The sequence below is a fragment of the Coregonus clupeaformis genome, chromosome 33 (assembly GCF_020615455.1).
Source record: "Coregonus clupeaformis isolate EN_2021a chromosome 33, ASM2061545v1, whole genome shotgun sequence".
In the NCBI taxonomy this organism is placed as follows: domain Eukaryota; kingdom Metazoa; phylum Chordata; class Actinopteri; order Salmoniformes; family Salmonidae; genus Coregonus; species Coregonus clupeaformis.
Window position 1 is genome coordinate 41,353,515 of NC_059224.1, and position 27,317 is coordinate 41,380,831.

The 27,317-nt window shown below is 43.4% G+C and overlaps 1 protein-coding gene across 2 annotated transcripts in view; it reads left to right on the forward strand.

Moving 5' to 3' along the window:
* LOC121549134 (C-1-tetrahydrofolate synthase, cytoplasmic) overlaps positions 1–27,317 on the forward strand; it is a 95,796-nt gene that overhangs the window by 18,400 nt on the left and 50,079 nt on the right. For both annotated transcript variants that reach the window (XM_041860996.1, XM_041860995.1), the window contains exons 16-17: positions 6,802–6,876; positions 18,492–18,578. In XM_041860996.1, coding sequence (XP_041716930.1) covers positions 6,802–6,876; positions 18,492–18,578 — 162 coding nt within the window. The remainder of the gene's footprint in view (positions 1–6,801; positions 6,877–18,491; positions 18,579–27,317) is intronic.

Here is a 27,317-nt window from a genome sequence, read left to right on the forward strand (position 1 = left end):
CTAGTCTCAAGAAGGCCTGTTTTATTGATCTTTAATCAGCACAACAGTTTAATCCTAGTAATCACCACTTTATTTTAAGAATGTGAAATGTCAGAATAATAGTATAGAGAATTATTTATTTCAGCTTTATTTTCTTTAATCACATTCCCAGTGGGTCAGAAGTTTGCATACACTCAATTAGTATTTGGTAACATTGCCTTTAAATTGTTTAACTTGGGTCAAACATTTCAGGTAGCCTTCCACAAGCTTCCTACAATAAGTTGGGTGAATTTTGGCCCATTCCTCCTGACAGAGCTGGTGTAACTGAGTCAGGTTTGTAGGCCTCCTTGCTCGCACACGCTTTTTCAGTTCTGCCCACACATTTTCTGGAGGATTGAGTTCAGGGCTTTGTGATGGCCACTCCAATACTTTGACTTTGTTGTCCTTAAGCCATTTTGCCACAACTTTGGAAGTATGTTTGGGGTCATTGTCCATTTGGAAGACCCATTTGCGACCAAACATTAACTTCCTGACTGATGTCTTGAGATGTTGCTTCAATATATCCACATAACTTTCCTTCCTCATGATGTCATCTGTTTTGTGAAGTGCACCAGTCCCTCCTGCAGCAAAGCACCCCCACAGCATGATGCTGCCACCACCGTGCTTCACGGTTGGGATGGTGTTGTTCTGCTTGCAAGCCACACCCTTTTTCCTCCAAATATAACAATGGTCATTAAGGCCAGACAGTTCTATGTTTCTATCATCAGATCAGAGGTCATTTCTCCAAAAAGTACGATCTTTGTCCCCATGTTCAGTTGCAAACCGTAGTCTGGCTTTTTTATGTTGGTTTTGGAGCAGTGGCTTCTTCCTTGCTGAGCGGCCTTTCAGGTTATGTCGATATAGGACTCGTTTTACTATGGATATAGATACTTTTGTACCTGTTTCCTCCAGCATCTTCACAAGGTCCTTTGCTGTTGTTCTGGGATTAATTTGCACTTTTTTGCACCAAATACGTTCATCTCTAGGAGACAGAACACATCTCCTTCCTGAGTGGTATGACGGCTGCGTGGTCCCATGGTGTTTATACTTGCATACTATTGTTTGTACAAATGCACATGGTACCTTCAGGCGTTTGGAAATTGCTCCCACGGATCAACCAGACTTTTTTCTGAGTTCTTGGCTGTTTCTTTTGATTTTCCCATGATGTCAAGCAAAGAGGCACTGAGTTTGAAGGTAGGCCTTGAAATACATCCACAGGTACACCTCCAATTGACTCAAATGATGTCAATTAGCCTATCAGAAGCTTCTAAAGCCATGACATTATTTTCTGGAATTTTCCAAGCTGTTTAAAGGCACAGTCAACTTAGTGTATGTAAACTTCTGACCCACTGAAATTGTGATACAGTGAATGATAAGTGAAATAATCTGTCTGTAAACAATTGTTGGAAAAATTACTTGTGTCATACACAAAGTAGATGTCCTAACCAACTTGACAAAACTATAGTTTGTTAACTAGACACTCCAACCTAAGTGTATGTAAACTTCCGACTTCAACTGTGAGCATTCAACCCCCTGAGTCAATACTCGGCTCCCGAGTGGCGCAGCGGTCTAAGGCACTGCATCTCAGTGCTTGAGCCGTCACTACAGACTCCTGGTTCGATTCCAGGCTGTATCACAACCGGCTGTGATTGGGAGTCCCATAGGGCTCACAATTGTTCCACAGTTGGGCCAGCGACGTCCGTGTTTGGTTGTGTAGGCCGTCATTGTAAATGAGAATTTTGTTCTTAACTGACTTGCCTTGTTAAATAAAGGTAAAATAAATAAATAAATATGTTAGAATCCCCTTTTGCAGTGATTACAGCTGTGATTGTTTTTGGGTAAGTCTCTAAGAGCTTTGCATACCTGGATTGTACAATATTTGCCCATTATTCTTATCAAAACTCTTCAAGCTCTGTAAGTTGGTTGTTGATCATTGCTAGACAGCCATTTTTATGTCTTGCCATAGAATTTCAAGCCGATTTAAGTCCAAACTTGAACTAGGACACTCAGGAACATTCAATGTCGTCTTGGTAAGCAACTCCAGTGTATATTTGTCCTTGTGTTATTATCCTGCTGAAAGGTGAATTTGTCTCCCAGTGTCTGTTGGAAAGAAGACTGAACCAGGTTTTTCTCTAGGATTTTCCTTGTGCTTAGCTCTATTATGTTTATTTTTATCCTAAATAACTCCCTGCTCCTTGCAGATGACAAGCATACCTATAACATGATGCAGCCACCACAATGCTTGAAAATACAGTGGGGGAAAAAAGTATTTAGTCAGCCACCAATTGTGCAAGTTCTCCCACTTAAAAAGATGAGAGAGGCCTGTAATTTTCATCATAGGTACACGTCAACTATGACAGACAAATTGAGAAAAAAAAATCCAGAAAATCACATTGTGTCACGATCGTTTAAGGATGCGGACCAAGGCGCAGCGTGATAAGCGTACATGTTTTATTTTAGTACACCACACGAACAAAAAACAACAAACGATACGTGAAGTCCTAGGATAATACACAAACCTTTCGGATCAAGATCCCACAAAACTATAGTGCCAACAGGCTGCCTAAGTATGGTCCCCAATCAGAGACAATGAGCTACAGCTGTCTCTGATTGGGAACCACCCTGGCCAACATAGATATACAACGATCTAGAACAGAAACCTAGAAAACAAAACATAGAAAATCCACACCCTGGCTCAACATTTAAGAGTCCCCAGAGCCAGGGCGTGACACATTGTAGGACTTTTAATGAATTTATTTGCAAATTATGGTGGAAAATAAGTATTTGGTCACCTACAAACAAGCAAGATTTCTGGCTCTCACAGACCTGTAACTTCTTCTTTAAGAGGCTCCTCTGTCCTCCACTCGTTACCTGTATTAATGGCACCTGTTTGAACTTGTTATCAGTATAAAATACACCTGTCCACAACCTCAAACAGTCACACTCCAAACTCCACTATGGCCAAGACCAAAGAGCTGTCAGAGGACACCAGAAACAAAATTGTAGACCTGCACCAGGCTGGGAAGACTGAATCTGCAATAGGTAAGCAGCTTGGTTTGAAGAAATCAACTGTGGGAGCAATTATTAGGAAATGGAAGGCATACAAGACCACTGATAATCTCCCTCGATCTATGGCTCCACGCAAGATCTCACCCCGTGGGGTCAAAATGATCACAAGAACGGTGAGCAAAAATCCCAGAACCACACGGGGGGACCTGTGAATGACCTGCAGAGAGCTGGGACCAAAGTAACAAAGCCTACCATCAGTAACACACTACGCCGCCAGGGACTCAAATCCTGCAGTGCCAGACGTGTCCCCCTGCTTAAGCCAGTACATGTCCAGGCCCGTCTAAAGTTTGCTAGAGTGCATTTGGATGATCCAGAAGAGGATTGGGAGAATGTCATATGGTCAAAATAGAACTTTTTGGTAAAAACTCAACTCGTCGTGTTTGGAGGACAAAGAATGCTGAGTTGCATCCAAAGAACACCATACCTACTGTGAAGCATGGGGGTGGAAACATCATGCTTTGGGGCTGTTTTTCTGCAAAGGGACCAGGACGACTGATCCGTGTAAAGGAAAGAATGAATGGGGCCATGTATCGTGAGATTTTAAGTGAAAACCTCCTTCCATCAGCAAGGGCATTGAAGTTGAAACATGGCTGGGTCTTTCAGCATGACAATGATCCCAAAACCACCGCCCGGGCAACGAAGGAGTGGCTTCGTAAGAAGCATTTCAAGGTCCTGGAGTGGCCTAGCCAGTCTCCAGATCTCAACTCCATAGAAAATCTTTGGAGGGAGTTGAAAGTCCGTGTTGCCCAGCGACAGCCCCAAAACATCACTGCTCTAGAGGAGATCTGCATGGAGAAATGGGCCAAAATACCAGCAACAGTGTGTGAAAACCTTGTAAAGACTTACAGAAAACGTTTGACCTGTGTCATTGCCAACGAAGGGTATATAACAAAGTATTGAGAAACTTTTGTTATTGACCAAATACTTATTTTCCACCATAATTTGCAAATAAATTCATTAAAAATCCTACAATGTGATTTTCTGGATTATTTTTTTCTCATTTTGTCTGTCATAGTTGACGTGTACCTATGATGAAAATTACAGGCCTCTCTCATCTTTTTAAGTGGGAGAACTTGCACAATTGGTGGCTGACTAAATACTTTTTTTCCCCACTGTATGAAGAGTGGTACTCATGAATGCGTTGTGTTGGATTTGCCCCAAACATAACGCTTTGTATTCAGGACAAAAAGTTAATGTCTTTGCCACATTTTTTGCATTATTACTTTAGTGCCATATTGCAAACAGGATGCATGTTTTGGAAGAATGTTACAGGCTTCCTTCTTTTCACTCTGTGAATTAGGTTAGTATTGTGGAATAACTACAATGTTGTTGATTCATCCTCAGTTTTCTCCTCTCATTGGCCTCATGGTGAAATCTCTGAGCGGTTTCCTTCCTCTCCGGCAACTGAGTTAGGAATTGTATTGATACACCATCCAAAGTGTAATTGATAACGTCACCATGCTCAAGATACAGTGAGGGAAAAAAGTATTTGATCCCCTGCTGATTTTGTACGTTTAACCACTGACAAAGAAATGATCAGTCTATAATTTTAATGGTAGGTTTATTTGAACAGTGAGAGACAGAATAACAAAAAAAAATCCAGAAAACGCATGTCAAAAATGTTATGAATTGATTTGCATTTTAATGAGGGAAATAAGTATTTTACCCCTTCTCAATCTGAAAGATTTCTGGCACCCAGGTGTCTTTTATACAGGTAACGAGCTGAGATTAGGAGCACACTCTTAAAGGGAGTGCTCCTAATCTCAGTTTGTTACCTGTATAAAAGACACCTGTCCACAAAAAGCAATCAATCAATCAGATTCCAAACTCTCCACCATGGCCAAGACCAAAGAGCTCTCCAAGGATGTCAGGGACAAGATTGTAGACCTACACAAGGCTGGAATGGGCTACAAGACCATCGCCAAGCAGCTTGGTGAGAAGGTGACAACAGTTGGTGCGATTATTCGCAAACGGTAGAAACACAAAATAACTGTCAATCTCCCTCGGCCTTTGGCTCCATGCAAGATCTCACCTCGTGGAGTTGCAATGATCATGAGAACGGTGAGGAATCAGCCCAGAACTACACGGGAGGATCTTGTCAATGATCTCAAGGCAGCTGGGACCATAGTCACCAAGAAAACAATTGGGAACACATTACGCGTGAAGGACTGAAATCCTGCAGCGCCCGCAAGGTCCCCCTGCTCAAGAAAACACATATACAGGGCCGTCTGAAGTTTGCCAATGAACATCTGAATGATTCAGAGGAGAACTGGGTGAAAGTGTTGTGGTCAGATGAGACCAAAATGGAGCTCTTTGGCATCAACTCAACTCACCGTGTTTGGAGGAGGAGGAATGCTGCCTATGACCCCAAGAACACCATCCCCACCGTCAAACATGGAGGTGGAAACATTTCGCTTTGGGGGTGTTTTTCTGCTAAGGGGACAGGACAACTTCACTGCATCAAAGGGACGTTGGACTGGGCGATGTACCGTCAAATCTTGGGTGAGAACCTCCTTCCCTCAGCCAGGGCATTGAAAATGGGTCGTGGATGGGGTATTCCAGCATGACAATGACCCAAAACACACAGCCAAGGCAACAAAGGAGTGGCTCTAGAAGAAGCACATTAAGGTCCTGGAGTGGCCTAGCCAGTCTCCAGACCTTAATCCCATAGAAATTCTGTGGAGGGAGCTGAAGTTTCGAGTTGCCAAACATCAGCCTCGAAACCTTAATGACTTGGAGAAGATCTGCAAAGAGGAGTGGGACAAAATCCCTCCTGAGATGTGTGCAAACCTGGTGGCCAACTACAAGAAAGGTCTGACCTCTGTGATTGCCAACAAGGGTTTTGCCACCAAGTACTATGTCATGTTTTACAGAGGGGTCAAATACTTATTTCCCTCATTAAAATGCAAATCAATTCATAACATTTTTGACATGCGTTTTTCTGGATTTTTTTGTTGTTATTCTGTCTCTCACTGTTCAAATAAACCTACCATTAAAATTATAGACTGATCATTTCTTTGTCAGTGGACAAACGTACAAAATTAGCAGGGGATCAAATACTTTTTTCCCTCACTGTATTCAGTCTGCTCTTATTTATTTTCACCAATCTACCAATAGGTGCCCTTCTTTGCGAGGCATTGGAAAACCTCCCTGGTCTTTGTGGTTAAATCTGTGCTTAAAATTCACTTCTCGACTGAGGGACCTTAAATATAATTGTATGTGTGTAGTACAGAGATGGGGTAGTCATAAAAAAATCATGTTACCACTAATATTGCACACAGAGTGAGTCCATGCATCTTATTATGTGACTTGTTAAGCAAATTGTTACTCCTGTACTTATTTAGGCATGTCATAACAAAGGTGTTGAATACTTATTGACTCAAGACATTTCATCTTAATTTTTGTAATAATTTGAATAAAATAAAATTCCTTTAATTAATTTGTAAACATTTCAAAAAACTAAAATCCACTGACATTATTGGGTATTGTATTGTCTAGATCAGTGACACGAATTTCAATTTAATCCATTTTAAATTCATGCTTCAACACAACAAAATGTGGAAAAAGTCAAGGGGTGTGAATACTTTCTAAAGGCACTGTATATACAAGATGAGTAGCAGATTGTAAAACAAAAACGTATTGCAGAGAAACAACTATATGAGGAGGAATGTCTTTGAATGAAGTTTTGTGTAATTCACTACCCTGCCCGTATAGGCTCTATTTGATGGGCTGGTGCCACTGAGGGAGGGTCACAGGAAGTTCTCCCTGTCCCAACTCAATAGGCTGAAGGCAAGTGGAATATCTTCCTCTCTTTATTGATGTGGTTATTACAAAGTATTGTTTTAAAGCAGACATCTCAAAGTAAATTTTCCTAAGGGGCCATTTCTGTAAAGACAAATGTGACCGACCGCCTTGATTCGGTCTTATGTAGCAAAATTTGAAATTGTGTTTTTTACATTGGATAAAAGCGGAGACACAGAGCTACAAAATGGTATATCATACACTGCATTTAAGGGAACAATGGGAAAGTAATTCTGCTTTGAAAGTCGATAAACTTGTAATTTCACTTTTGAGAAAATGGCCTTACTGGTAAAATAGTACCTACTGAAGAGCTCTTCTTTGTCTACACCCATTCAGCATCGTTCACTCCCTCTTAAGCTTTAGCCCCACCCATCTCTTTCACTCTCGGAGCGTTCAAAGCGCATACTTGATGCTCTGGTCGATGATTAGGGTTGATCCGAGCGTTCTGACCTCACAACGGCAGTCAAGCACCAAGATAACTGGCTAACATTGGCTAACTTGCTAGATACTTCCAGACACAAAATTGTTATTATGGTTAATTGTTTACCTCTGGATAACATGAAAAAAAAATGGTCAGAGAACACTCCGCCCTAGCAGAGCTGGTTAGGCTATTTTCATGTTATCCAGAGCGTTGGTGACTAACTGTGCTGCTGGCAACAATTTGATTATGCTTTTTTGCCGACGTTTACTGACACCGGCCATATTCAACGAGTGTTGTGCGTTCGTAAATTAATCAGTTATTCTGCGCTCTGGCATACTCAGACTGAATTTACAAACGCACCCGAAATGGTTACACGCATAGTGGAGTCTTTTGTTAAGATGTGTATCTAGCTAGGTAAACAATGAACCATAATCCCAACTCATGACGTTACTACCCTGCATGAATTTGCAGGTAGCTAACCAACCGGGTTGAAGGTTAGCTAGCTAACATTAGGCTCTAACTAGCCAAGCAAAGCCAAGCTAAACAATGAACCATAATCCCAACTCATGACGTTACTACCCTGCATGAATCTCCAGGTAGCTAACCAACCAGGTTCAATGTTAGCTAGCTAACATTAGGCTCTAACTAGCCAAGCAAAACCAAGCTAAACAATGAACCATAATCCCAACTCAAGACTTACTACCCTGCATGAATCTGCAGGTAGCTTCCAACCAGGTTCAATGTTAGCAAGCAAATGGCTCTGAGATACGAATATTAAGATCATACACGTAACGTTAGCTAGCATGCCAGCCAGCTAATGTTATCTAGCTAGCTAACAGTACACTTTAAGTTGAAATGAAACTACTTTCTGTCAAAATTAGAAACATGTAATATCTGAAAATGTATCTTACATCTTACAAATACATCATGCATGATGGACGCGTCTCCCTGTCACGGATGCTATGGTTGCCCTTAGGTTGAAGATGTATTCCGGAGACAGGTGTTTTCTCTCTTTAGCTATCATACTCTAATTCCACTGATTTCAAAACTCGATCCTCCTGGCGTAGCAGTGCGGTCGTGTTCCCTTGTGTGTCCATGTAAATAGCCTGTTTTTTGTATTTTTTTGTATTTTACGTATATATTTCCCTATCACACTTTTAATCCTTCTACTAAATATACTTTCCTGCAACCGCCTCACACAATGTGGAACGGATTCTATTATTTACTCACCTTTATCTAGAATCTCCAGTTGAAACTAGCCAGCCAGCTAACTAGCTACTTGCTATTAGCCACCGTTAGCGCTTTTCTTCCAGAACATCGGATTCTCTGCCGGAATAACTGAATCACTGGACCTTAACACCAGATTGCAACTAGCTAGCTGCAACCGAATGGATGTCGAATGGATGTTGCTGTAGGCTAATCACCACTACCCCCGAAGCAAGCACCAGTTAGCCTTGAGCTAGCCTCTGTCTACCGGATGGGAGTAGCCAGCTAACCAGCTAACTAGCTACTTGCTATTAGCCACCGTTACACCATTGTCCATGGCCTGCACTACCTACCAGCCAGCTCTAGCCTGGACTATTATCGGCCAGTCTGCACTGTCTGCACAGCGCGTTATAGATCCAGAACATATCGGATTTTCTGCCGGAATCACTGCATCACTGGACCTTTAACACTGGATAATCGCAACTAGCTAGCTGCAACCAAATGAACGTTGTTGTTGGCTAATCAGCCTTGAGCTAGCATTGAGTCAGGCACATCTCCCGGCTATCTACCTCTCTGTCAACCGGACGGGACCTCCTAGAGTCAATACACGGAGCCCCGCCGATCCATCACGACTGGTCTGCCGACGTAATCGTCTGTGGTTTCAACAGGCTTCCCGTTGCGACGACCACGAAGATCCATCTGCTAGTCCCGGCCTGCTAGCACACGCAAACAACAGCTGTGCTTCCTGCTCGCTGTGCTGTAGCACCAATTCGAACTGCTCTCGGACTCACATATTGCTGTTCACTGGACCTTATGATCACTCAGCTGCACAGCTGATACCTGCTGGACTGTTCCTTTACACGGTACCCTGTCCTGTTTATCTGTTTAGCCTAAGCCCAAACTTTATCGCCATTACCACCTGTGATTGCTTTATGCCTCTCTCCAATGTCAATATGCCTTGCCTGTTGTCACGAATTCCGCTGAGACTGCTCCTCCTCCTTGTTCGGGCAGGCTTCGGCGTTCGTCGTCCCCGGAGTACTAGCTGCTACCGCTTGATGTTCTCTATGTTTGTTTGGTTTTGTCTTGTTGGTGCACCTGTGTCGTATTATGTATTGATTATGTCACCTATAAGTTTCCTTTGGTTTTGTTTGCAGTTGTGTGTCGTTGTACGCCTGTCCGTTGGTGTATGTGTATCGTTTTCTTGTTGTTAGTGTTTTATGCACCGTTTGCGTAATCGCTCGCCTCCTGTGTTTTGAGGCCCGTAATTTTGTATTTGTCTTTGTGACAATTAAAGTCGGTTCGACTAAGCTTCTGTGTCCTGCGCCTGACTCCAACATCGCATCCACATCAGCCCTTGACAGAACGACACACCATACATGGAGTCAGCAGGAGCAGGTCAGCTGCCAGGATGCCCAGACCCAGCAACTCGGCTCCGCCATGCAGGAGGTAATGAACACCCTGCGCCGATGGGAAAGGGGAGGCGTGCCCACACCTCCTCCTACAATACCACCACCATCGGCCAGCCCCACCAGACCAGCTCCGGAATACAGTGGGATTCGGCTCTCGCTCCCGAGGGCGTATGATGGCACCGCAGCCGGGTGCATCAACGAGTAGGAGGGGAATCCCTAACTTAGAACAAAATTTCCGATCAATAAAATTCCCAGCTGCGCCTGAATCGACTAGCGCCTTATGCTGGAAATGAGATGCAACCTGAGGAAATAACACAGGTATACACAAGTGAACAACAGAGAGCTCTGGGTGAGTGGGGCACCTACTCACCTGAAATGACTCCCCAGTGCGCGACCTGTTGCCCCGATACATAGCTGAGTCCCTGAGAAAAGGATACATACGGTCCTCCACTTCCCCTGCGTCCTCGAGTTTCTTTTTTGTGAAGAAGAAGGATGGAGGGTTGCGCCCATGTATTGATTATCATAGTCTCAATCAGATCACTGTGAAATACAGTTACCCTCTTCCTCTGATTGCGAGTATGACTGAATCATTACGCGGAGCACGTTTTTTCACAAAACTGGATCTCAGGAGCGCTTAGAACTTGGTGCGCATTAGGGAGGGAGACGAATGGAAGACGGCATTTAGTACCACCTCAGGTCATTATGAGTATCTTGTCATGCCATACGGGTTAATCAATGCTCCTTCAGTCTTCCAATCATTTGTGGACGAGATCTTCCGGGACCTGCATGGGCAGGGAGTGGTAGTGTACATTGACGACATACTAGTGTACTCTGCTACACGAGCCGAGCATGTAGCCCTGGTGCGCCGAGTGTTGGGTAGGCTGTTGGAGCATGACTTGTATGTCAAGGCAGAGAAATGTCTGTTTTTCCAGGAGTCCATCTCCTTCTTGGGTCATCGGTTGTCCGCGTCAGGGGTGAAGATGGAGATTGACCATGTGTCAGCCGTGCGTAACTGGCAAACCCCAACCACTGTTAAAGAGGTGCAGCAGTTTTGGGGTTTTGCCAATTACTACCGGAGGTTTATCCGGGGTTTTGGACAGGTGGCAGCTCCCATTACTTCCCTGCTGAAGGGGGGCCCGGTGCGTTTGCAGTGGTCGGCTGAAGCGGACAGGGCGTTTTGTAAACTGAAAGACCTGTTCACTTCGGCTCCGGTGCTGGCGCACCCGGACCCCGCATTAGCATTCCAGGTAGAGGTGGACGCGTCAGAGGCCAGTATTGGGGCAGTACTGTCGCAACGCTCCGGCACGCCTCCTAAGCTCCGTCCCTGCGCTTTTTATTCTAAAAAGCTTAGCCCGGCGGAACGTAATTATGACGTAGGGGACATGGAGCTGTTAGCCGTGGTTCAAGCCCTAAAGGTGTGGAGGCATTGGCTTGAGGGGGCTCAACACCCTTTTCTCATTCTGACTGACCATCGTAACCTGGAGTACATCCGGGCAGCTAGGAGATTGAACCCTCGTCAGGCTAGGTGGAACATGTTTCTAACCCGGTTCATTTTTAAGATCACTTACATCCCAGGGTCCCAGAACGGTAAGGCAGACGCCCTGTCCCGGTGGTATGACACAGAGGAGAGGTCCATTGAGCCCACTCCCATACTGCCGGAGTCTTGTCTGGTGGCACCGGTGGTATGGGAGGTCGATGCGGAAATTGAGCGGGCGTCACGCACCGACCCTACTCCCCCAGAGTGTCCAGCGGGTCGGACGTACGTGCCGCTCGAGGTCCGTGATCGTCTCATTTATTGGGCTCATACATCACCCTCCTCTGGACATCCAGGTATTGGCCGGACAGTGCACTGCCTTAGTGTTAAGTACTGGTGTCCAACATTGGCTAGGGACGTGAGGGTTTATGTCTCCTCTTGCTCGGTGTGCGCTCAGTGTAAGGCGCCTAGACACCTGCCCAGGGGGAAGTTACAACCCCTGCCCGTTCCACAACGGTCGTGGTCTCACCTCTCGGTGGACTTTGTCACGGACCTTCCCCCCTCTCTGGGGAATACCACTATTCTGGTCGTTGCGGATCGGTTCTCTAAGGCCTGTCGTCTCATTCCAATGCCGGGTCTCCCTACTGCCCTACAGAATGCTGAGGCTTTGTTCACCCACGTCTTCCGGCACTACGGGGTTCCCGAGGATATAGTGTCTGATCGGAGTCCCCAATTCACCTCTAGAGTCTGGAGGGCGTTCATGGAACGCTTGGGGGTCTCGGTTAGCCTTACCTCGGGTTACCACCCTGAGAGTAAAGAGCAGGTGGAGAGAGTGAACCAGGATGTGGGTAGGTTTCTGAGATCCTATTGCCAGGGCCGGCTGGAGGAGTGGTCAGGGTATATCCCCTGGGCAGAGATGGCACAGAACTCTCTGCGCCATTCCTCTACTAACCTGACCCCTTTTCAGTGCATGTTAGGGTATCAGCCGGTTCTGGCACCATGGCATCAGAGCCAGATCGAGGCTCCTGCGGTGGATGAGTGGTTTCGGCGCTCGGAGGAGACGTGGAACGCTCCACACGTCCATCTGCAGCGGGCCATCCGCAGGCAGAAGGCGAGCGCCGATCTCCACCGCAGTGAGGGTCCAGTATACGCCCCTGGAGATCGAGTCTGGCTCTCGACTTGAAACCTGCCCCTTCGCCTGCCCTGCCGGAAGCTTGGCCGGCGGTTTGTGGGGCCATTTAAAGTCCTGAGGAGATTGAACGAGGTGTGTTAGAAGTTGCAACTGCCTAATGACTATCACATTAACCCCTCGTTCCATGTGTCTCTCCTCAGGCCGGTGGTAGCTGGTCCACTCCAGGAGAGTGAGATAAGAGAGACCCCTACGCCCCCACTGGACATCGAGGGGGCTCCGGCGTACTCAGTCCGGTCCATCGTGGATTCGAGACGTCGGATGGGGGGTCCACAATATCTCGTGGAGTGGGAGGGGTACGGACCGGAAGAACGGTGCTGGGTACCTAGGAGGGACATTTTAGATCCATCCCTCCTGACTGAGTTCCACCGTAGTCATCCTACGCGCCCTGCTCCACGTCCTCCTGGCCGTCCCCGAGGCCGGGGTCGGCGCACGGCTGGAGCCGCACGTCAAGGGGGGGGTACTGTCACGAATTCCGCCGAGACTGCTCCTCCTCCTTGTTCGGGCAGGCTTCGGCATTCGTCGTCCCCGGAGTACTAGCTGCTACCGCTTGATGTTCTCTATGTTTGTTTGGCTTTGTCTTGTTGGTGCACCTGTGTCGTATTATGTATTGATTATGTCACCTATAAGTTTCCTTTGGTTTTGTTTGCAGATGTGTGTCATTGTATGCATGTCCGTTGGTGTATGTGTATCGTTTTCTTGTTGTTAGTGTTTTACGCACCGTTTGCGTAATCGTTCACCTCCTGTGTTTTGAGGCCCGTAATTTTGTATTTGTCTTTGTGACAATTAAAGTCGGTTCGACTAAGATTCTGTGTCCTGCGCCTGACTCCAACATCGCATCCACATCAGCCCTTGACACCTATTGCTGTTTCAGTTAGTTCTTATTATACAATATCACTGTAGAACCCCAAGTCCCTCTCAAACTGCCTCAAATAGTTCCTTTTTTCCACCCCCCATACACGCAGAGACCGGCTCAATCGGTGCCTCCAGTGATGCTATCTCTTTCATTGTTTCCCAATGCTTAGGTTTACCTCTACTGTACTCATATCCTTCCATATCCTTGTCTGTACATAATGCCCTGAATCTATTCTACAACGCCCGGAAATCTGCCCCCTTTATTCTCTGTACCCAACGCACTAGAAGACCAGTTCTTAAAGCCTTTAGCCGTATCCTTATTCTAGTCCTCCTCTGTTCCTCTGGTGATGTAGAGGCTAACCCAGGCCCTGCAGCCCCCAGTATCACTCCTACTCCCCAGGAGCTATCATTTGTTGACTTCTGTAACCGTAAAAGCCTTAAAAGCACGTTAACATCAGAAGCCTCCTTCCTAAATTTGAGTTATTCACTGCGTTAGCACACTACGCCAACCCTGATGTTCTAGCAGTGTCTGAATCCTGGCTTAGGAAGGCCACCAAAAATTATGTCGTTCTCCGCTAACATCAAGGCGGTGACCCGATCCTGCAGGTTCATGCTCTACAACATTCGGAGAGTACGACCCTGCCTTACACAGGAAGCGGCACAGGTCCTAATCCAGGCACTTGTCATCTCCCGTCTGGATTACTGCAACTCGCTGTTGGCTGGGCTCCCTGCCTGTGCCATTAAACCCCTACAACTCATCCAGAATGCCGCAGCCCGTCTGGTGTTCAACCTTCCCAAGTTCTCTCACGTCACCCCGCTCCTCCGCACACTCCACTGGCTTCCAGTTGAAGCTCGCATCTGTTACAAGACCATGGTGCTTGCCTATGGAGCTGTGAGGGGAACGGCACCTCCGTACCTTCAGGCTCTGATCAGTCCCTACACTCAAACGAGGGCATTGCGTTCATCCACCTCTGGCCTGCTGGCTCCCCTTCCTCTGCGGAAGCATAGTTCCCGCTCAGCCCAGTCAAAACTGTTCGCTGCTCTGGCACCCCAATGGTGGAACAAGCTCCCTCACGACGCCAGGACAGCGGAGTCACTCACCACCTTCCGGAGACATTTGAAACCCCACCTCTTTAAGGAATACCTGGGATAGGATAAAGTAATCATTCTACCGCCCCCCGCCTCCCTAAAAAAAAAAAAAAAAAAAAAATGTAAAGTGGTTATCCCACTGGCTATAGGGTGAATGCACCAATTTGTAAGTCGCTCTGGATAAGAGCGTCTGCTAAATGACGTAAATTTAAATGTAAATGTACAACATTTTCAGTCTAGATAGAACTGCCAATGGGGGTGGAGTTGCAATCTACTGTAGAGATAGCCTGCAGAGCTCTATCATACTATCCAGGTCTGTGCCCAAACAGTTTGAGCTTCTACTTCTCAAAATCCACCTTTCCAGAAATAAGTCTCTCACTGTTGCCGCTTGCTACAGACCCCCCTCAGCCCCCAGCTGTGCCCTGGACACCATATGTGAATTGATTGTCCCCGCCATTTATCCTCAGAGTTCGTACTGCTTGGTGACCTAAATTGGGATATGCTTAACACCCCGGCCATCCTACAATCCAAACTAGATGCCCTCAATGTCACAAAAATTATCAACGAACCTACCAGGTGCAACCCTAAATCCGTAAACATGGGCACCCTCATAGATATCATCCTGACTAACTTACCCTCTAAATACACCTCCGCTGTCTTCAACCAGGATCTCAGCGATCACTGCCTTATTGCCTGCGTCCGTAACGGGTCCGCGGTCAAACGACCACCCCTCATCACTGTCAAACGCTCCCTAAAACACTTTAGCAAGCAGGCCTTCCTAATTGACCTGGCCCAGGTATCCTGGATGGATATCGATCTCATTCCGTCAGTAGAGGATGCCTGGTTGTTCTTTAAAAGTAATTTCCTCTCAATCTTAAATAAACATGCCCCATTCAACAAATACAGAACTAAGAACAAATATAGCCCCTGGTTCTCCTCAGACTTTACTGCCCTTGACCAGCACAAAAACATCCTGTGGCGTACTGCATTAGCATCGAATAGCCCAAACGATATGCAACTTTTCAGGGAAGTTAGGAACCAATATACACAAGCAGTTAGGAAAGCAAAGGCTAGCTTTTTCAAACAGAAATTTGCATCCTGTAGCACTAACTCCAAAAAGTTTTGGGACACTGTAAAGTGCATGGAGAATAAGAGCACTTCCTCCCAGCTGCCCACTGCACTGAGGCTAGGAAACACTATCACCACCGATAAATCTACAATAATCGAGAATTTCAACAAGCATTTTGCTACGGCTGGCCATGCTTTCCACCTGGCTACCACTACCCTGGCCACCAGCTCTGCACCCTCCACTGCAACTTGCCCATGCCCCCCCGCTTTTCCTTCACACAAATTCAGACAGCTGATGTTCTGAAAGAGCTGCAAAATCTGGACCCCTACAAATCATCTGGGCTAGACAATCTGGACCCTTTCTTTCTAAAACTAGCCGCCGAAATTGTCGCAACCCCTATTACTAGCCTGTTCAACCTCTCTTTCGTAACGTCTGAGATCCCCAGAGATTGGAAAGCTGCCGCGTTCATCCCCCTCTTCAAAGGGGGTGACACTCTAGATCAAAACTGTTACAGACCTATATCCATCCTGCCCTGTCTTTTGAACGTTTTTGAAAGCCAAGTTAACAAACAGATCACCTACCATTTCGAATCCCACCGTACCTTCTCCGCTATGCAATCTGGTTTCCGAGCTGGTCATGGGTGCACCCCAGCCACGCTCAAGGTCCTAAACGATTTTATAACCGCGATCGATAATAGACAGTACTGTGCAGCCGTCTTCATTGACCTGGCCAAGGCTTTCGACTCTGTCAACCACCACATTTTTATTGGCAGACTAAATAGTCTTGGTTTCTCAAATGACTGCCTCGCCTGGTTCACCAACTACTTCTCAATGTGTCAAATCGGAGGGCCTGTTGTCTGGACCTAAGGCAGTCTCTATGGGGGTGCCACAGGGTTCAATACTTGGGCCGACTCTTTTCTCCGTGTATATCAATGATGTCGCTCTTGCTGCTGGTGACTCTCAGATCCACCTCTACGCAGACGACACCATTTTGTATACATCTGGCCCTTCATTGAACACTGTGTTAACAAACCTCCAAACGAGCTTCAATGCCATACAACACTCCTTCCGTAGCCTCCAACTGCTCTTAAACACTAGTAAAAACTAAATGCATGCTGGCACCCGCCCACCCGACTAGAATCACTACTCTCGACGGGTCTGACTTAGAGTATGTGGACAACTACAAATACCTAGGTGTCTGGTTAAAAAAAAACAAAAAAAACATTGTAAAGTGGTTATCCCACTGGCTATAAAGTGAATGCACCTATTTGTAAGTCGCTCTGGATAAGAGCGTCTGCTAAATGACGTAAATGTAAATGTAATGGTTAGACTGTAAACTCTCCTTCCAGACTCACATTAAGCATCTCCAATCCAAAGTTAAATCTAGAATCGGCTTCCTATTTCGCAACAAAGCCTCCTTCACTCATGCTGCCAAACATGCCGTCGTAAAACTGACTATCCTACCGATCCTTGACTTCGGCGATGTCATTTACAAAACAGCCTCCAACACTCTACTCAGCAAATTGGATGTAGTCTATCACAGTGCCATCCATTTTGTCACCAAAGCCCCATATACTACCCACCACTGTGACCTGTACGCTCTTGTTGGCTGGTCCTCACTACATATTCGTCGCCAAACCCACTGGCTCCAGGCCATCTATAAATCCCTGCCTTATCTTAGCTCATTGGTCACCATAGCAACACCCACCCGTAGTATGCGCTCCAGCAGGTATATCTCACTGGTCATCCCCAAAGCCAACAACTCCTTTGGCCGCCATTCCTTCCAGTTCTCTGCTGCCAATGACTGGAACAAATTGCAAAAATCTCTGAAGCTGGAGACTCTTATCTCCCTCACTAACTTTAAGCATTGCAAGTTGTCAGAGCACCTTACCGATCACTGCACCTGTACACAGCCCATCTGAAATTAGCCCACCCAACTACCTCATCCCCATATTGTTATTTATTTTGCTCATTTGCACGCCAGTATCTCTATTTGCACATCATCTCTTGCACATCTATCATTCCAGTGTTAATAATAATTGTAATTATTTTGCACTATGGCCTATTTATTGCCTTACCTCCATAACTTGCTACATTTGCACACACTGTATATATATTTTGTGTTGTATTTTTGACTTTATGTTTTGTTTTACCCCATATGTAACTCTGTGTTGTTGTGGAGAGCAACACTTATGCAGCTCCACTACACAATACGTTAAAAAAAACGCGCGTTAAACAGGATTACCTACACATACTGACCAGCTCAAATAGACAGAAGAGTACTATATGGCAGACCAATTCGAACTCCTCTCTCGGCATTTCCAGCCCAGTCATTATATCAGCCAATCATGGCTAGTGAGAAGGTTGCTGTCTTTTTCTGTGGTTTAACCAACTAGGCTCGTAATTTAACAATTTTATTCATATTTACAGATGGAATACAAGTTTGTTATTAAGGCACATGTAAGTTCACATGTTCCAGAAGGCATTTCTGCCAAAAAAACGCATTTAGATTTTTTTTTTAAGTTTACGTTCAAATGGCTCTCCTGTTAAGTAGTGATCCGCGACATATGCCTAGTTTCCTGAATCGAGTCACAAATACTGTAAGTGCCTTACAGAAAATGTCAAAGGGGTAGACCATTGTCGAAAAAACCACAAAGGAATAGTGAATGTACAAATTCATGTAAAGAGTTAGCAATTGACGTGTTTCCAAGATAGAAATTGGGAATTAATAGCTTTCTTAATAAAAGGAGTATAGGGTTTAATTCAAATAGCAGCCCTCAAATGGGCCATGGGGGGAATGTTGGACACATGTTTTAGGGCTCATTCTTTTTTATGTTGGGGGGGGTCTTGTCGTTCTTGCAGCTGATTGTTTTCCTTGTGATGTGTTTGTAGAGACTGGGTATAGAGAAACCAGAAACCCTGAAACCAGAGGAGATATACCGATTTGTCCATTTGGACATTGACCCGGAGACCAAGACGGTATGTCGCTTATCATGAGGTGTAGCCTGGTCCCAGATCTGTTTTTATTGTCTTGCCAACTCCTATTGTTTGTTAATTGGCGTGACAATGATGATAGGAGTTGACAAGAACGCACAAACAGATCTAGGACCAGGCTACATGAGGAGTACAAATGATTCCCTCATGAACATCCATTCACAAGTATTCTTCCATCAGCGACTGTATACAGTTACATTTTTTATGTAACACACAGAGATACTGAATGTCCCTTGAAACAACTGTGAATGAGCATGATTGACAAAAAATCAATGGAGTTGGAGGTAACCTTACCTCTCTGCAGACCTACTGGTCAGTAGGTACCGTTGAAGACGGAAGTTTACATACACCTATGCCAAATACATTTAAACTCAGTTTTTCCACAATTCTTGACATTTAATCCTAGTAAAACTTCCCTGTTTTAGGTCAGTTAGGATCACCACTTTATTTTAAGAACGTGAAATGTCAGAATAATAGTAGAGAGAATGATTTATTTAAGCTTTTATTTCTTTCATCACATTCCCAGTGGGTCAGAAGTTTACATACACTCAATTAGTATTTGGTAGCATTGCCTTTAAATTGTTTAACTTGGGTCAAACGTTTCGGGTAGCCTTCCACAAGCTTCCCATAATAAGTTGGGTGAATTTTGGCCCATTCCTCCTGACAGAGCTGGTGTAACTGAGTCAGGTTTGTAGGCCTCCTTGCTCGCACACGCTTTTTCAGTTCTGCTCACACATTTTCTATAGGATTGAGGTCAGGGCTTTGTGATGGCCACTCCAATACCTTGACTTTGTTGTCCTTAAGCCATTTTGCCACAACTTTGGAAGTATGCTTGGGGTCATTGTCCATTTGGAAGACTCATTTGTGACCAAGCTTTAACTTCCTGACTGATGTCTTGAGATGTTGCTTCAATATATACACATAATTTTCCTTCCTCATGATGCCATCTATTTTGTGAAGTGCATCAGTCCCTCCTGCAGCAAAGCACCCCCACAGCATGGTGCTGCCACCCCCGTGCTTCACGGTTGGGAAGGTGTTGTTCGGCTTGCAAGCAACCCCCTTCTTCCTCCAAACATAACGATGGTCATTATGGCCAAACAGTTGTCGTATATGATGAATGGTGGTCATTATTGCTGTCAACAAAAGGAGTCTGCTCATACTGAACATTGATCATAAGGTTTATTCAGACCACAAGCTTCAGCATGAGTTTACAGACACGCGTGGTCCGGAGAGCAGTGTCCTCCAATTCTGATGTCTGCTCTGTCCTATCTTCTTCGTGTACCCCTATTTATAACCAATGCAACAAGATGGGCTCCCTCTTCTGGCCAGTTTACAATACACTTCCTGTCTATTATATGTTACATTATACTAACCATTGTCTTGTGATACTAACATAACCAACATTCCATTTCGTCATGAAAAACATTTAACAAAGGCATAATCTTCAGATACTATATTCCCCCCTTTCGAGACGAACTAAACGTCTCGAAACCAAACAGAATAGGATTATGACTAGTAACAACTTATCTTATTGAGTATCTTTAACCTTAAACCAAAACATTCTCCTCTAGAGTGTAAATACCTTTCTTATGAAATATTAATAACTGTTGATGAAGTGTGAACACATTACTATGAATTATGAATAAATCTTTATGGAGTGTGAGAGCGAAAAACTGTCCGGCAACCTTTGTTCCAAATCCATCCATCCATCAATCAAGACAGTAAAATTCTCTCACGGTCCCTCTGCCCCAGGCAACCACCGCGGTACTCCAGATAAACTCATAAATCATGTAAAGACATTTGAAACTATGATGCCATTAAATACACATGTTCCCCTGCAAACAAAATCCTATCCAGAAACATCCACTCTCAAGCTGGTCAACCCATAGGACTTGAAAAGGAATCTCTCCCTGCCTAACCGTCCTTTCCCTAACCCCATCGAAATAAACAAAAGCATCTAAGATCCTCATCTGCATTCAATAACCTCAAACATCATTCTACTAAAATCAATACCTAAGAATATGACACCATTATGTATTACACATCAAATATGTCTATATTTCATTGCAGACACTGGAATGTAGTCCATTACACTTCATCTCCTCCGTAGTCTCCTCCTCCAATGGACTTGTTGATGATGGAATCAGCCACACCCTCCTTATTTCATCTCCTCCAGTCATATTCTCCCTTCCCATGTTCCCCCACATGCTTCTGGAATGAAAAGAAAAGAAACGACCAAACAGTATCCTTTGCAAAACAACATTTTCAAATTAAACCTCCACATCAATTTAAAAGAATATAAAAATGACATATCAATGATGTATGAATCACATTATCCATTCCCCCCTTTATTCATAAAATCATTCTAAAATCATATTAAAATCAGCCTACAAAATGTTTTCCTTGAAACAATAAAAATAAAATGATCAAATAATCAAAAAGGATATTTATCCATCAGTAGTCCATCTAAATCCCTCGTCCATCTTCGTCCAGATCAGGAACAATCACCAACGGCATCTGAGTGTTGTCTCCAGGAACTCTCCAACCTATCTTAATCTCATAACTTTCTCAAAAGTCAGTACAAACATCACACAGTGATATCAAAGCTGAAACTAAAATCTGACCCATCACTGCCCCTACTGGCCTAATTAATCTTGCAACCAAATCCTCTCAAATCTCCATAGGGTCAGAATGTACTCTATCATCACAAACCCACCAAATATCTCTAAAATTCCCATAGTCACACTGTCAGTCAAAAGCTAATCTTTTAACCATCAAAGTCCAGCTTTTCTACTACCTGGTACATAAAAATTAACCTATTATTTGTCATTACTACCCTTAAAGTCATACTTATCCAAAGTTATACTATACTCATCACCCTCTGATATTCCCATAAACATACCCCTTACCTCATATGTTTTATTATAACAACAATAACTTTTAGCCCTCAATGTTTCACCTGAATACTTCAGGTTTCCACTGTTACCTGACCTTACTTTCCATCTAACAATTCCCATAGGGTAATCCCTTTACCCCAGAACACTTAAACCCTACTGTTCTGACAACTACATTATTTTATCTGTCAATGACTGTTGCCGATACCACAGTCATGACAAAGCATAACCCTGACCCAGACCCACTAGAGGCTGCGCAACCATCCAACAGGTCTTGGGCTGGCATCCCCAACAGACATCAACCCTCAAGATTCCTCACTGATTCTTACAGAATGAGTTAATCTATCTCTAATTTTCACAACAGAGGAACGAGCAGCACTGATCAGATGCCCCCCCCCTCTGTCATCAAAATCAAAAGACCTCATCCTGCAGCTTCCATGATGAATCTCTCTTCTCCATTTCAGATTAATCTATATTGCTCTCTACTACTATCTGCTCTGCTTTTTTAACCCTATTCGTCGTAACCTAAACCCCTGAGTCTCTCTTGCTGCCTCCTTTAATTTCAGAAAAGTTGTTGTCATCCTTCCTACATTTGCTATTACCATCGTATCATTAATCCCTTCCCAAAGTTACCATTAACGTTGGTGATTTAGTTGATGAATTAAAACCCTTAATTCCCTCTAGTGGGAAACTACCAACATCCTATTCGATTATTCCCTGTTGGAGTGACTACTGTAATAAACTTATCCTTAACTCCCTCTATGACTGTGGAAAGTTTTACAGACTTCAAATCTTCCATTATAAGCATCACCTTACAAATTACATAGCCCTTTAACCAATAATTCTTAACCCGGAACAAATTTCTATGCTTTCACTAGATAAGTACACATATTCTCCCTGATCTTTATCTGTAACCTTACGCAAAATAATCCCTTATTTGACTAAGTGCAACAGCTTCTACTTCTGATCCTGCTAACAATACTTATTCTCCCTAATTATCTCTCTCTCTCTCTGTGAAAGAAACGTCATCATCCTAAATGGCATATTATTATTACTATTATCCTAACTCTAATAACAGTATTTTCCCCCTATAATTGATGCTGGACCCTTATAATCAAATGCGCTATATTTATGGCTTTAATAACTATCAATGTTGAAAGAGTTAAATTACTTCTCACTGTTGTTTTAATAGACTCACGTGGTGATGTCATTATTGTTACTACCTCATCCCAAAGCTCTGAACTCTTTACTTGTACTTCCATCCATCACCATTAGTGTCACTTTTTCCCCCTTTCAGTTCTACCTCTAAACTTTAAACCTTTTGATTATAACAAAAGTACCCACAATTACCTTGATCTTCCTATTCTAAAGTGTCATTCATTACTGTTCTCTCTCTCTCTTACTACTAACTTTGAACTTAGCTCACTGTCTCAGAGTTCCTTCACCCCTAGTTCTCCTAACTTATTTTAATCTAATCTTCTCCTACCCTTTAAACAAACCTTTTTCCACTGATTTATTGACAAAATTCCTTCCCCACCAATTTTTAGAATACGTGATTGGGAATTCCCCACCTGCTCCTGACTCCTTTACACAGACTTGGCAAAACGACTAAACACCTTTTAGCCTAACCTCAAATCTCTTAATGTAAGAATGTAACCCAAAATAACAGTCACCCCTATTAAGTTTTTTCCCAGACAGATTGTCTAACAGGCAATCTAATACATTATCATCCTTCCTATGATATTATCTTTTAAGCAAATGATTCCCAAAAACCCTACTTCTTAAAATATTCTACCAGACAGTCAGTCGTCTAGTGTGCCTCTGATTGAACACTTCAATTTACACCATGCATCTCTTCCCACAATATCCTTGATATATTGTCCTAATATTAGTATGTCTATTGTAATTCCTATTTGACTTCTATAGCAGAGCTCAATTGATTCCCGAAGAGTAAACTGTTTTACTACCTCAAATCCCTATCCTAACCTAATTAGTTTATTTTACAGAGTGGATATGGATAACCTCTTTAGGCTGAACCCAGATAAGTTTTTCCCCTATTCACTATCACTTCTAATGGTCGGTTGTTTTTACTTCAATTGTTGGCTATTTTCTCTTCTTCTCTAATCGATGCTCTCAGCTGATACCCCCCTTCCGGATATTCTAGACACTCTAGAATATTTAGTGTTCACCTGAAGCACAGGTGATCTTCACTTGCTCCTTGATCTTCCTCTGTTTCTTCTTCTCCAATTCTGTGTCTGTCCAGACCTTGACTGTGGATATGACACCTAGTACCCCCCTTGGCTGGTACAATTGCATTTGATATTGTTCAGTTGAAGCTGTAACAGTGATTGTTGATTTGGTTCCCTCTGATTCTTCATAACCCAAACTTATTTTCTCCTTCTCCAACTCTTGGGATTATTTTCTCAGCAGGTTTTCTTGGTCCTGTTCCTTCTCGTCGTTGACATATCAGTATTCTTCAACCTTAGTTCTAAGTTCTGTCCTCCAAATATCATCTTCCATCTTACTTCTGGAGTTTTGAATTCATCTTCATCGTTGTTTCTGCTGGTACCCTATCTATTATTAATCTATATTTCTGATGCAATAATCACTCCTGGATAATCATTGTAAGCTTCCTTCTCGTAAGGTGGGTGTCTTTGTGCTGAATCCGTATGTGAGAAAGGTGTACTAACATCTGCCATTAGTCTCTCCTAACACTACCTTAGTTAAATAATTACTATTTTAGTCAATTTTCCCCTATATCAACCCTTTTAAATTCCTTTATTGTGAACTATGTTATTCTAGACTGTATAGCCTCTGTAGGCTTCCCCCCTGTAATTCTTAATATAACCTAAACAACTCCAAATAAATCCAAATAAGTCAATTAAAAAATCATGAATAATTAAAACCAATTTTTATTCCTATCTCCTATGTCCCCAATTTATCCATTAGTGTTGACTATATTACCACAACCCATCAAATGCAAGTAAATTAGTCAACTTCAAAGCAATCCCAAAAACAAAGCCTCTAACCCTTCAATAAATGATACACAGAGCATCCAAAATGCAATTTTTAATGAAATAGTATTTGCCAAGCCTATGCAAAATCGTCATAAACTCACATATCTTGTAACAGTAACCTGTTTGATGATTTGATCCCTCCACCGCGTCACGTGATCACTTCCTGTATCTCCTCGCTCCCCCTCTCTCCTGTCTCTCATGACAAGGGACAAAGACACAGAAACAGCTTTTAATAGTTAATGCCATCACTGAGTGTTTCCAACAATTCAATATTCGTTCGTTCTACATTCACTCTAAAACTTTAACTCAGGACTAATTATAGATCGCCCAAAAACATTTTGATTTTAATCCGTCATTTAATTATTTAATTCACTCTATTATAATCCGCCACCATATATTTAATTTATAAATTCAATAGGTCCCAAAACAAGTTTCATCTTAACCCACCGCCGTGTAAACTTTGTGTTAAACTCTCCTTGTGCCTATTTGTTCCGTCGTCTGTGTTCCTCTGTCTCCCCCTGCAGTTTAACCAATGTGTTGTTTTACAGAAATCCACGCATGCGCAAATATCATTTATTACATAGATCGCTCCAAAACATTTCATTTAATTTTAATCGTCTTTTAATTTAATTAATTATACTCCGTCAACATATATTTGATTTATAACTTTACTACATATCGCCAAATAGTTTCCCGTTCGAACAACAGCCGTTTAACACCTAAGAGATTTTTCCCCAAAAAACCCCCCACATGGGACCTATGACCCTTACCCATAATGCCGTGCTTTGTAGGCTTAGCACATAACCACATGTTGTAGTTTTTAGCCCCGTAAAATCACACATGCGCAAATATCATTTTAACCTCACTTGAGTCTCAGCATCCCCTCATGGTGCCGTAAAACAAAACGTTCCCTAATCTCGTGCCATAAACTCCAACTCCCACGTTTGGTACTGTAGTGTCGCAAAATTAAACGCATGCGCAAATATCATTCCTCAATACAATTTCACCGTGAAAGGAAGATTCTCTACTCTCTCTCTCCAAACAGAATACCAGTCCAGCTGTAATTCCCCATTTCCCCCTTATAGTCAAACAACATTTAACAGCGCTCACAAAACATATAACCTGACTTACAAACACATAAACAAGTTTAAGAGACTTTCACCCGTCGCAACAGAATCTCTAAGGATACGTTAACATGTAGCACACAACACAATTAGCCTGTAGCATTAGCATTTAGCTTAGCCTAAGGTATACTATAGCATGATTCACACTTTAGCCTTACAAAGATTAGCCTGAGCAACGATATACCACGTGGCCCAAAACAATCCAGCCTTAGCTTCAGCCTCTAGCCAACTGCAGCCTACTACACAAATCAATATCCTGCACCGTGGCCAAATCATTGTCTATCAGTAATATCTCCTTCTAACTTTGTGTTGCCGTAAGTTCTGGATAATCATAGAGAGGTTACCCCAAGCATTATAGTTCGTCAACCATACGATGAGTATATAACATGCATATAATTCGTCCAGCTTAATAATTCCCAGAATTAACCATACACCACATAACGCGTTGCAAGGATTTTATGGCCCATTCCTAAAGAATCGCCTCGATTCGAGGGCTTTTCCAGATCCCCCGGTGCCCTAAAAATGCATACGTATTCCAACATTTATTCTCTACTAATCCATTTGTACAATCCATTGTTGTAAACAGCGTTTACACATCAACCAAATTTAGAATATTTTCGTTCAGACTCCCAGTTAACAGCCATAACGCCACCCGAAACACGGTCGTAAGGGTACACTCCTCCAGTGTACATAAGCAGTAACAAAACCAACAACTTAGCTGTGTCTAGTCGGGTCATGACTCCAGACCAAAGTCAGCTTGAGTTAGCTTGATGACTCCAAATGCAGCAAAGAAGGATTGCATCATCCCTCCTGGCAAGCTCGCCATTCTGTCGTATATGATGAATGGTGGTCATTATTGCTGTCAACAAAAGGAGTCTGCTCATACTGAACATTGATCATAAGGTTTATTCAGACCACAAGCTTCAGCATGAGTTTACAGACACGCGTGGTCCGGAGAGCAGTGTCCTCCAATTCTGATGTCTGCTCTGTCCTATCTTCTTCGTGTACCCCTATTTATAACCAATGCAACAAGATGGGCTCCCTCTTCTGGCCAGTTTACAATACACTTCCTGTCTATTATATGTTACATTATACTAACCATTGTCTTGTGATACTAACATAACCAACATTCCATTTCGTCATGAAAAACATTTAACAAAGGCATAATCTTCAGATACTATACAGTTCTATTTTTCTTTCATCAGACCAGAGAACATTTCATCAAAAAGTACGATCTTTGTCCCCATGTGCAGTTGCAAACCGTAGTCTGGCTTTTTTATGTTGGTTTAGGAGCAGTGGCTTCTTCCTTGCTGAGCTGCCTTTCAGGTTATGTCGATATAGGACTCGTTTTACAGTGGATATAGATACTTTTGTACCTGTTTATTCCAGCATCTTCACAAGGTCCTTTGCTGTTGTTCTGGGATTGATTTGCTCTTTTCGCACCAAAGTACGTTCATCTCTAGGAGGCAGAACGCATCTCCTTCCTGAGAAGTATGACGGCTGCGTGGTCCCATGGTGTTTATACTTGCGTACTATTGTATGTACAGATGAACGTGGTACCTTCAGGCGTTTGGAAATTGCTCCCAAGGATGAACCAGACTTGGGGAGGTCTACAATTATTTTTCTGAGGTCTTGGCTGATTTCTTTTGATTTTCCCATGATGTCAAGCAAAGAGGCACTGAGTTTGAA